Source organism: Octopus sinensis, linkage group LG3, assembly GCF_006345805.1.
Source record: "Octopus sinensis linkage group LG3, ASM634580v1, whole genome shotgun sequence".
Lineage (NCBI taxonomy): Eukaryota > Metazoa > Mollusca > Cephalopoda > Octopoda > Octopodidae > Octopus > Octopus sinensis.
Genome location: NC_042999.1, coordinates 49,135,982 through 49,148,814, shown reverse-complemented (window position 1 = coordinate 49,148,814; position 12,833 = coordinate 49,135,982). Strand labels below are relative to the sequence as shown.

The 12,833-nt window shown below is 35.1% G+C and overlaps 1 protein-coding gene across 1 annotated transcript in view; it reads left to right on the top strand.

The window, feature by feature from the left end:
* The first annotated feature begins 6,519 nt into the window (after positions 1-6,519).
* Positions 6,520-12,833, top strand: part of LOC115209448 (neuronal acetylcholine receptor subunit beta-4-like) — an 81,711-nt gene continuing 75,397 nt past the window's right edge. The window contains exon 1 of the mRNA XM_036500964.1: positions 6,520-6,559. Within this exon, the coding sequence (XP_036356857.1) occupies positions 6,557-6,559 (3 nt within the window). The 5' untranslated portion in view covers positions 6,520-6,556. The remainder of the gene's footprint in view (positions 6,560-12,833) is intronic.

The following is a 12,833-nucleotide window of genomic DNA, read 5'->3' as shown; positions in this document are numbered from 1 at the left end:
GTGAGTGTTTATTGAGCAAAAACACCTAAGCTCCACGAGGCTCCGGCGGGGTTGGGTGGTGAACCCCGCTGTGCTCTTTAACCACAACTTTCTCTCACTCTTTCTTCCTACTTCTGCCACAAAGTAGAGGAACCATGGTGTAACCCACTATCGTGTGGTAGACTTTCAGAGCCTAGTCTAGATTGCGAATCCTCTGTACCTTAGGATGGTTCAGCTCCCCACCCGTTACAAGCCGCCGTTTACGGAATGAGGATAGCAACGTAGCTTTCGCGCCCATGCAACCGCCGGTCTATCGCGTGTGGTGGGTGGATCTTCAAGTTGCCACATGCATTCTTAGTAGCTTACAGTAGGCTCGAATTAGAGATTATTCTTTGTGGCCATTGGCGTGAGTCCTGATTGGAAGAAGAAGAAGAAGAAGAAGAAGAAGAAGAAGGAGGAGGAGGAGAAGAAGAAGAAGAAGAAGAAGAAAGAAGAAGAAGAAGAAGAAGAAGAAGAAGAAGAAGAAGAAGAAACAAAGACATTGACAGTAATTTTTCCTTTCAGTGTATCTTGCTCTTACGTTCGAGAAATGTTTAATGTCCAGCCATGATGTTTATTAACCAGTATAAGAAAGAACGTCAATTGCATTCTTGGAGAGTTCTCTGAAAAATACTTAAGAATAAATCCTTATCTTTTTAATTTATTTATCGTTACTATCTATCCGAATTGTTCACTTCATAAAATCGTGCTTATGTTTACGATATACACAAGTAGCAATAGCTTCAAATTTTGGCCAGGAAGTCTATGGGAAAGGCGTTAGTCTATTACATAGAACCCTGTGCTTAATGTGTACTTACTTTATCGATCTCAAAGTGATGAAATGCAAAGTAGATTTCAGCATAAAAAACATGAAAAAATACTGCTGCGCATTTTGGCCATCGCTCTAACGAGTCTGCTCACTTCCCGCTTTGCACAGGAGTAATTATAACCATACAAACAACGGCAATAATTATCATTTCTGATTGGAGCAGAAGATCAGTAATTCCGATGGGAGCTTTCATTCGTTGACATCGACCCATTATTTTACTGGTACTTTATTTTATTGACACCTGGAATAATAATAACGATTCAATTCATTTATCACCCGGACGTCAGTGAATGAACATTATAAATAGAGTATCTCTATATCTATAAACGGCAAAATATCTGTGTATCTATGTGTCTGTGTGTCCTTTATACAAATCCACAGTTTTTCACGTAAAAGGCTCGCATTTTCTATGGGCTTTCAAAACTGTCTGAGGGTGGTCGTGAAGATCTTTTCATTTCCCCAGTCACCCCAGAAAGCCATTCAAAAATCGATAAACTGACCCCTTATGCCCATAACTTATTTTGCGGCCAAATTCGAGTTTTTCGCTTTCTTCTGCCACTTTTTTGTCCGACTAATGGCATGTGCATAGTCCCGCTAATTTTCCATGATTATGCTGTTCCAGATGTGAAAACCGATGATCAATGAACACCAATTACTCTCATAAAAACCTCCAACTAGTTGATAAACAATAAAACTGGCCCTGGCTGAAATGTGATAAGAAACTTAGCTCATGATTTAGTGAGAATTTTTTTACTTCGTCGGCAACGAACAACAAGCACTAGCGAATACTATGAACTTTTTAACCCCTTACGTAGCGGTCATTCGAATAGCTCTTTTGTCTTAATAACGGTCAATCACACAGAAATCTCCCTTTGTATAACAGTCATTTTTCATAGCATTTTACTGATGGCCGGATAACTGAAGAGATGCGGCTTGGATTTCCTCCTCAAGCATCCGAATCTCGGAGTTTTATCATGGCTACCGAATAATTGTCACATATTACATTTACAGATATATACATACATACATACATACATACATACATACATACATATATATATATGCACCCCCCCCCACATGCAGATATATCTATATACGACAGTTTTCCGCAGTTTTCGTCACCTAAAGTAATATATTGGTTAGATTTCATTTAACTTCACTTAACGGAAAAGAACAAATGTTAGTAGCATTATATTTAATGTAGAATGAAGTTTATAATGTGTTAACAATACGTACATGGTATAGATTTAAAATTTTGGCACAGGGTCAGCAAATTCTAGTGAGAGGGTAAGTTGATTACGTTGATTACGTTGAGCCTAGTGGCACGTATTGTATTGACCCCGAAATTATAAAAGGTGAAGTAAACTTCGGACTGACAACATAAAGATGAGACAAAATGCCGCTAAGCTTTTTGCTCGGTATACTTTTTTACTTGTCTCAATCATTTGACTGCAGCCATGCTGGATCACTACCTTTAGTCGAGCAAATCGACGCCAGGACTTATTCTTTGTAAGCCTAGTACTTATGCTATCGGTCTCTTTTGCCGAACCGCTAAGTTACAGGGGCGTAACACGCCAGCATCGGTTGTCAAGCGATGTTTGGGGGAAAACACAGACAGACAAACAGACACACACACACACACACACACACACATGTATATATGAATATATACGGCGAGCTTCTTTCAGTTTCCGTCTACCAAATCCACTCATAATGCTTTGGTCGGCCCGAGGCTATAATAGAAGATACTTGCTCAAGGTGCCACGCAGTGGGACTGAACCTGGAACCATGTGGTTGGTAAGCAAGCTACTTACCACACAGCCACTCCTACGCCTATACGTACATGAAATTGACGAAAATTATTCAGCCTTAGAGTTAGTCCATATTTTGAAAAGAAATTGATCCCACAAGAGGAAAAGAAGAATATTTACGGATCAGACATTGTACTTTTGGGCTACTAGTCATTGGTTAAACATTTTAGCACACTTCTTTCAGAGAAAAAAAAATCTAGCCCAAACACCAAAGTTATAAAGTAATTGCGTCTTATATTCACAAGATACTGAAATGAAGAGAGAAATTTCGCAGGTGACATTTAACAAACAATTATTGCAATATACTGGTAACTGATGCTATATTTACTATCAAGCAATTTCCGGCGGAAAGTTTCTCTGCCAAAATTACTCAATTTTTACTGTAGTGAGTATATTTAGAAACTATGATTAAAATACGGGAGAAAGCGTTGTCATATGCTCACGCATATATTGACTGTTACACACTCATATATCACACTCAGGAACTTCCATATATAACGATACTTACTCTAATCTAAGGGTGCATGAATATACTTCTATTCATAAATATATGCCTATCACTAACTCCATCAATCAATCAATCACCCTATTAATCTATCTTATTTCTTTATTGGCCAGAATGGGCTAAATGTAGAAGGGACAAACAAGGACAGACAATGGGTTAAGTCGATTAGATCGACCCCAGTGTGAAACTGGTACTTAAATTATCGACCACGAAAGAATGAACGGCAAATTCGACCTCGGCGGAATTTGAATTCAAAATGTAACGGCAGACGAAATACTATTTCTTTACTACCCACAAGGGGCTACACATAGAGGGGACAAACAAGAACAGACAAACGGATTAAGTCGATTAAATCGACCCCAGTGCGTAACTGGTACTTATTTAATCGACCCCAAAAGGATGAGAGGCAAAGTCGACCTCGGTGTTAATAGACAGCACTGGCATTGGTCATGACTACGATTTCACTCGGTTCAACGAAAAGGAATTGGAAATTGATATAAAGGCACGTATCCTATGACCATTTCGATACAATTTAGATCTGGATACCAGCATCGAATTAAAGGGACTGTTCAGAAACGTTCTGTTTTCAAATTCTGCCGAGGTCGACTTTGCCTTTCATCCTTTCAGGTTTGATTAAATATGTACCAGTTACGCACTAGGGTTGATATAATCGATTTGATCCGTTTGTCTGTGCTTGTTTGTCCTCTCTGTGTTTAGCCTCTTGTGGGTTGTAAAAGAAATAGGTACCTTATAACCATTTTGATACAACGTAGATCTGGATACGAACATCGAATTAAAGGAACTGTTCAGAAACGTTCTGTTTTCAAATTCTGCCGAGGTCGACTTTGCCCCTCAAATTTTCAAGGTTGATAAAATAAGTACCATTTGAACACAGTGGTCGATATATTCGACTTATCCGCTCCTGAAATTTCTAGCCTTGCGCCAAAGTTTGAAATCAGCATATATATGCCTGTATAAGGGAGAACGTGCGTATAAACACACTTAAAAAATACACACAAACACGCACTGCTGTATTCAAATGTTAAAACAGAATAAATAAGTCATATACAAATCACATGTCTTCAGGTTTTCATGTATATTTCATATATAAGATATTAATGTATCTAAATATCTTTGTGTATGTTTAAGTTTGGGTCTGAATATGTGTGTGTGTGTTTGTCTGCGAGTATGTGTGTATGCATGTGTGTTTGTGCTTTGTGATTGTGTGTATGTGTGTTTGTGTGTGTGTGTGTTTATGAGTGTGCGTGAGAATGCGTCTGTGAGTGTGTGCGTGTATGTGTGTTTCTGTGTGTTTGTGAGTGTGTGTATCTCTGTGTGTTTGTGTGTGTATTTCCGAGTATGCGTCTGTGTTTGTGTGTGTGTGTGTATGTTTTTGAGCGTTTGTGTGTTTGTATGAGTATGTGTGTGAATGTGTATTTGTTGTGTTGGTATATCTGTGTATTTCCGCGAGCATGTCCCTTTACCTGTTCATTTGAATCCGAATGCGATTTACCTTTTGCTTGTACTTACATAGTAATAATATATTTATCGACAGATTTCCAATTCAAATGTACCTCTTCTTCCGTGCGGGGAAATTCAATATCTGGCATATTTTCCCCGATAAAATCTCCATGTATATCAAAACAGGAATTTGTGTATATTTAGGAAATTTAGTATTAATTTAGAAGCCTACCTTTATTCCCAGTGGGTCTAAGAACATTGGTATTTGCATTTGTATATATGTATATGTCATTTTTATTATTTGGAATCTTAATGCAAATCACGTACAGGATTTTGACAAACGAGTCTCTTGCGAAAGAAGTGAGATGTATATAAGACTTTATGTACGCACGCTGTACATATAATACGTTCTTGTATCTGCATGTATGCATGTATGTATAATTGTAGCTAGGTGTCTTTCAAGTTATCTATATATAATATTAGCAGTATAGCCCGGCGTTGCTCGGGATTAAGTTAAGATTATTAAGCTAATCAAGCTCTCAAACCAAACTAATTAACATTGCCGTCAAATTTAAGCGAAATCCGTTGAAATTGGTAAACTTTTTCCTGAATATGAGTTGCAGACAATTTAATTGGGAAATCCTATGAGGAATCGGTTTATCGATTTTTTCCACTCGTCGATTGTTTTTTATTATCGTTTTTGGAGAATTTAAAGCATTCACAGATCCCATGAGTCCTAAGTATTGTTGGCATGAAGCTTGAACAAAATATGTCAAAATTGGCAAAAGTTATGGTTGAAAATGGGGTGTAGCCACTTTCGGTCCGAGTTCCTATATGGAATCGGTTTTGTCGATTTTTTAAATCCTATTTAAATGGAAAATATATATACATATATATATATATATATATATATATATATATATATATATATTATATATATATATATATATATATATATATATATATATATATATTTGACAGGCGAAAACAGACAGACAGGCGTTGTTATGTATGCATGTATGTATGTGTGAATGGTTTCAGTCTCACACACACACACACGAACATGTATGCGTACAAAACACATGTATGCAATATGTGTTTGTGTGTGTCTGTGTGTGTGTGTGTGTATGTGTTGCCCATATATCTATCTACCAATCTATATATATATATATATATATAGATAGATACATACACACACACACAAACACATATTGCATACATGTGTTTTGTACGCATACATGTTCGTGTGTGTGTGTGTGTGTGTGAGACTGAAACCATTCACACATACATACATGCATACATAACAACGCCTGTCTGTCTGTTTTCGCCTGTCAATCACTCACTAAAAAGACGAAATGTTAAAAATCTGTTTTCTTTCTTTCTCCCTCTCTTTACACCGTCGCAAATGATGTTGTATTTCTCCGACTTGAAAATTGTAAGGAGTAATGGTTCAAAATTATTTTTTACCGCTATTCGCTGGTGCCTCGGGGCGAAAATAATTTGACGAAAATACAGCTACGGTCGTGACGAATGTCCTAAAATTTGAGTGACATGCGTGCTAATTTGTGGATGTGCATAAACTACATTCACGCACACACACACACACACACACATACATCCTGCCTTTTATATATACAGATATATGTACGTCCACCCTAATATAAGACATGTACATGCATATGTTTGGTTATTTGCATGTATGGTTGTTTTGATGCATACCTCTCTCTTTTTCTCTCTCAATTTATTTGTCTACCTATATGCCTGTCTTCTTGTCTGTTGATCTGTCTGTCTTGTGGTCTATTTTTCTGACGCAATCTCTGTTTATCTATATTTTCTTTTAAAATTTATTTCAATTTAAATTTCATTATTTCTTATTCTTTATTATTTCAGGATGAAAAGAATCAAGTTCTCATAACGAATGCTTGGTTAGTAATGGTGAGTACTTCCTGTGGTTTAATACTAGTTCTGTCCGTATTTTTCTTTAACTCTGTTTTGATATGTAAACATCCATTTTCATTTTATTGAAATAAGGTACGTTTAGGAATTTGTTTTGCAGGATTCCTGATGTGACACCGTATGCTGATATTGTTATATTTCGAGACGGTCATTTTTTTTTTTTGCCGAAAAAACACACGCACAATATATTCGTTCCTCACTTGCTTATTACTGTTCTTAAACGAGTAAAGAAAGTATGTATTGTGCGTATGTTTATTTGGCAAATAGAAAAAAAAATATCTACCCTGAAATATAACGATATGAAATAAGATAATTAATATTAAGAACTTAAATCCTGTATAAACTTTCGAAACTTCCCAACTAGCATATCTTTTACATGGAATTTCCAGTTATTTACTTTACAAAGGGTGAAAAGTAAAGTCGACCTCGGCGGAATTTGAACTCAGAACGTAACGGCAGACGAAATACCTATTTCTTTACTACCCACAAGGGGCTAAACACAGAGAGGACAAACAAGGTCTGACAAACGGATTAAGTCGATTATATCGAACCCAGTGCGTAACTGGTACTTATTTAATCGACCCCCCAAAGAATGAAAGGCAAAGTCGGCCCCGGCGGAATTTGAACTCAGAACGTAGCGGCTGACGAAATACCTATTTCTTTACTACCCACAAGGGGCTAAACACAGAAGGGACAAACAAGTACAGACAAACGGATTAAGTCGATTATATCGACCCCAGTGCGTAACTGGTACTTATTTAATCGACCCCGAAAGGATGAAAGGCAAAGTCGACCTCGGTGGAATTTGAACTCAGAACATAGCGGCAGACGAAATACCGCTAATCATTTCGCCCGGCATGCTGATGATTCTGACAGCTCACCGCATTTAATATTTCTGTAAAAGTGTAGGAATCAGTTTTACTAATACATAACTTTGGAACTAATAATATACTTCTATCGTACAGAAGCATACAAACGAATGAATTAAAATAATGCATCATCGTGGATATAATAAGTTCTTATCGTTAACTAAACTGCACAGGATCAATAAGATGTGACATATGCCTTCATTAACTTTTTCAGTTCCTGTGAATGACTTTTAGATTACGTTATGTGGCAACTGATTCGCAATAATGATAGATAAAATAAAAGAGGTCGGACAAGTAAATCGTCCAGAGGGAGATATTTAGACAGGGTAGAGATTTAGCAGAAAATAAAGTTTTGATCTGAAATTCTCTTAAGCATGAGTGAACACTAAGTATAAGTAGTAGTGTTTGTATTTGATTTATAATTAAATATGCATTACAAGCCTACATACATACATACATACATACATTCATGCATATATGTGTTGGTGTGCGTATAAGTATATAAAATGTATGTTATTTATTTTACATGTATATATAGTAGATACATAAATATTCATTCACACACAGATATATGAGTGAGTGTGTGTGTGTATGTGTGTGTGTGTGTGTGTGTGTGTGTGTGTGTGTGTGTGTGTATGAGTGTGTGTGTGCCTGTGTGTGCCTGTGTCTATATAAAGCCTGAATCAATAAAGAAATTGCATCGACTTTCTTTTACATTTAAAATTTTCAAACTAAATTGGATCGCATTCACACGTAATTTTGAAATCTAATATTTTGCTTTCAACATGATTCAAGTCATGTTCTAAGGTTTATGTCCTTCACCTTTACCAATATAGTAAATTCTTCTTGTATATAGAACATGAAAGGATTAATTCCAGACGAAATCTCTCTATATTGGTTCTCTAGATATTTATTACGTACCAAAAGCTAACTTATTAAGAGGCAGAAAACTCAGCCGTTCAAATTAACCAATCGATGTGCTGTTAATTCTCCCGAATGCAGTAATAAAATGTAATGTTTAGGTAATGTCTATACAGTTTAATGAAATATTAATGTCAGAAAACCTTTCGCGGAGTAAGACAGTTGTATGAAAACAACTGTCTATTAATATTCCTGCATCATGTGTCGTTAAGTAGCTGATGCGATTTTATATATCCGGATACATTTTATGATGAAGTAACAAACAAAAATGCGAATTCTGTGGAAAAGAAATGAAGCAAGGCGTCACGATAAAAATAAAGTACGTCGAAATAAGGTGAAAGGAGATGTAGTGATATAAATGTATGAGAAGGAGGGGAAAAGATGGTTGACGGTGATGTGAGAGAGTAATATTTAACAATGTTAATAACAGTAAAATTTTGCGATAAAATGTAAAACTATGAACTAGGAAAACTTTAATGTATAAAAACAGTATCTATCTATCTATCTATCTATCTATCTATCTATCTATCTATCTATCTATCTATCTATCTATCTATCTATCTATCTATCTATCTATCTATCTATCTATCTATCCATCCATCTATCTATCTATCTATCTATCTATCTATCTATCTATCTATCTATCTGTCTGTCTGTCTGTCTATCTATCTATATATCTATCTATCTATCTATATACATATATACATATATATATATATATATATATATATATATATATATATATATATATATATATATATATGTATATATATTACATGCACGTACATACATATATGTATGAATGGCAAAGATACAAATAGAAATACGAACACATATTGTACATAAAATTATATATATATATATAATATATATATATATATATATATATACCTAGACACAAACATTCATACGAATATAGTCATATTTATATATTTCAAAAAAAAAAAAAAAACAGTCGAGAATAATTTACGAAATAATAATACGAAAATATTAATATACTTGCATGATGTGAATAAAATATAGAAATACAAAATTGAAAAGTGATGTAAGAGAAATACTAAAATATGATCATCACAGAAGTTTTCAGAAACAAATGTTGAAAATAAAAGAAGTTTTATTATAAAACCAGACATTTTACGATCTTTTGTAAGCATTAAGGAACGTTGAAGTATTCTAATCTTAGGGATGCTTGTTACCTACACACTGAATATATTTTTGTTGTTTACAATAATTATATAATATTTTTTTCTGGTATAAATGTTATTCTCATAGACACAGTCAGTGCACTCAAGTGCATAACTATTAAATAAAGAAACAAATATATGTTGGCCCAGAATGCAAGACGAAATAAAATATATATAGCGAGCAATAAAATGAAAGACATAGAGAGTGAAAGAGAGAGACGTAGAGGAAAGGAGAGAGGGAGAAAGGGAAAGCGAGAGAAATAGATAGATAGATAGATCGATAGAGAGATTAAGTAGTGCCTTTATTACAAAAAATATTTTGGAAAAATTTGTGAAATAGAAAACAACCTGCATACTTTCTCACACATTTCCACTGATTTTCCCCAGAGGATACGATAAATACCTGGTGACTTCATGAAAAATATTTAGTTTTATTACTCAAAAATCAAATTTACACATCGTGAAGACGTGTGCCAGGATGATATTTCATAATTTTTACGAGTTATTGGCTGAAAAACTATAAAATATTTTCTAATTAAACTATATAGCAGTCTGACAAACATTTGTTGTTTTATCGAAAGTGTTAAGGTATGCATACATGTGTACACTCCTATACACACATATACCGAACGAGACAGATGAAATATTCATTGAATATCTATATGTATGTATGTTTCTATCTATCTATCTGAAAACATGTATAGAAATAGTTTTTCTGATAATTTCCCCAGTCTTTATAAACTTAGAGACATCTAATTATTAAAGTGGTGCAATTAATTGAAAACCGATTTTTATTAATGTTTTTCAAATATATAACACTAGTTAACATATATTTTTAGGCACAAATTTTATTAATGGTTTTTAGCTAACTTTGGGGTGCTGAATTCAAATCTGGCATCAGATTTTCACAATCTCATCATATTTTTGAAATATGAAATCTTTTAGTTTTGTTAGAAACAACTATTTAATGCCCATGAAGGAAGAATTACGCATACGTAGATACAATGTTTAGTAGACAATATGTCATATTTTTCTATCTAATAGATCAAAACACAAAATTTTGGGAGTAATTGCACATTAGCATGTAAGAACTGAGACTGGTTATAACAAAATATGAATTCAAAACCTCTATTCGTTGTGGTCATTCACACTGATCATTTATTACTGCAAGAACTCCCTCTCGTTTTTGACGATCTCTTGTACGCAGTTTCTGGAATATCTCTCACCAAGCTCCAGCTGTAATCTTCAATCCTGTTAAAGTTCCATCGGTCTTATTAGCTTTTTTCCATTACTTTTACATCTTGATGAAAGTGTCCATATTATTTTTCGCTAACATCTGGAAACTCTCCCAAATGACCGTGTAAGTAGTGCAATTTAATACCATTCTACATACAAGTGCTTGCAAACTCAGGAGCAGCTCCGCCACAATCTCTTAATAGTTGTCAGCTCTCCTGTTCCAAGGGAAATTCCGCAACACGCCAGAGAATTTATTCTAAGCTCTAGACTCCGCCGCACATATTATTCTAACAAAATGTGGATCCCTGAGAAGTGTTCTTATAAGAGATCCATCAAATATTCTTACCTTCCTCTTCTAGTTACTGAGACTTAAAAAGGTTGTACATATATAGCTGAAGCAGTCTCCATTCTCATATAAAGCTTTGATGAATTGTTTCTTCACATCAAATTTCTACAGAAGTTTTGCAAACGTTGTGGGAGCCTAGGTTTTGTCCTGGTCTCCAAGTTTTAATTTAAAGCAAGCAAGATACGCCTTCTTGACAAAATTATTGTTTCACCGTTGAGCCTGTGGAATGAAGTTTCCATAGACGTAACAGAAAATATTCGGATCATTACAGCACGTCCTTCCTTCTGATCTTATATCCATAACTAAATCACAGTGGTTCATTTCACACCTGAAATGAAGAAGAAGGGTTTTAAATCAAAACTCAGATTCAACATAATCAAAATTTTCATGACAATCCAGCCCAAATTCTTGCAAATCGATAAGTAAAGTTGACTTTTTGTATGCATGTATGAAAGATTAACAATATATGCTCAAGGTCTATATTTTTACCTATGCTCTTGGAACTACAATGAGTATCGTATATTATGATACACGCAGAAGCCAACGAAGTTTTCCTATATGCACTTATTCGGTAAACTATGTACAAGAACCAAATATTCTGTCCTACTATCTTAGAAATCTAATCGACAAATTGAATCATAGTCGTTTGTGTAACATTCTAGAAAACAAAACAATATATTATATTCACAGGTGAAACGAATGGCTGAATAACTAGAATTATATTGATATCTTTAACATATAAGGTTGTATTTAAATAGAATCACTATCTTCGATATTCTATCACGTTTCTCTGTTAGAGGTAGTTACAAATGTTAAATAGTAGAAACTGCCTGCTCCGCTCAGAATTGATATTGCAAAGCAGACAACATTTTGAAAGTGTATCACAAGCAACACGACGGTCGAGTGGTTAAGGCGTTGGACTTAAGTTCCAATGGACAAGTGTCCGCGTGGGTTCGAACTCCACTCGTGCTATTTATTTTTGGTGCAGGAGTGGCTGTGTGCTAAGTACCTTGCTCACCTACCACATGGTTCCGGGTTCAGACCCACTGCGCGGCACCCTGGGCAAATGTCTTCTACTATAGCCTCGGGTCGACCAAAGCCTTGTGAGTGGATTTCGTAGACGGAAACTGAAAGAAGCCCGTCGTATATATATGTATATGTATATGTGTGTATACGTTTTGTGTATCTGTGTTTGTTTCCCGCCCAATATCGCTTGACAACCGATGCTCGTGTGTTTACGTCCCCGTAACATTAGCGGTTCGGCAAAAGTGACCAATAGAATAAGTACCACGCTTACAAAGAATTGGTCCTGGTGTCGATTTGCTAGACTAAAGGCTGTGCTCCAGCAAGGCCGCAGTCAAATTACTGAAACAAGTAAAAGAGTAAAAGACTACAATCAACGTACTTCTAGAGTTCTACAGATAAATATAAAGTAAAATTACTTCTTGTTAAGCTAAAACTGTATCTCCTCAAATAATACTATCGCGCTCTAATATTGTTTCTAATCTGTTGTTGTTTATTGACTCTGCAGTAACAAAAAAGACCTACACACATCATAATAATGTTTAATTAAGAGGTACAGAAAATACTGCGTCAAGGCGTATTTTTAATGGCACAAAGAGTGAATACGAAAGAAACGAGGTCATTGAATCCAGCAAATCAGTAACGTTTGGCCGTAATCCAGTAAGCAGAACACT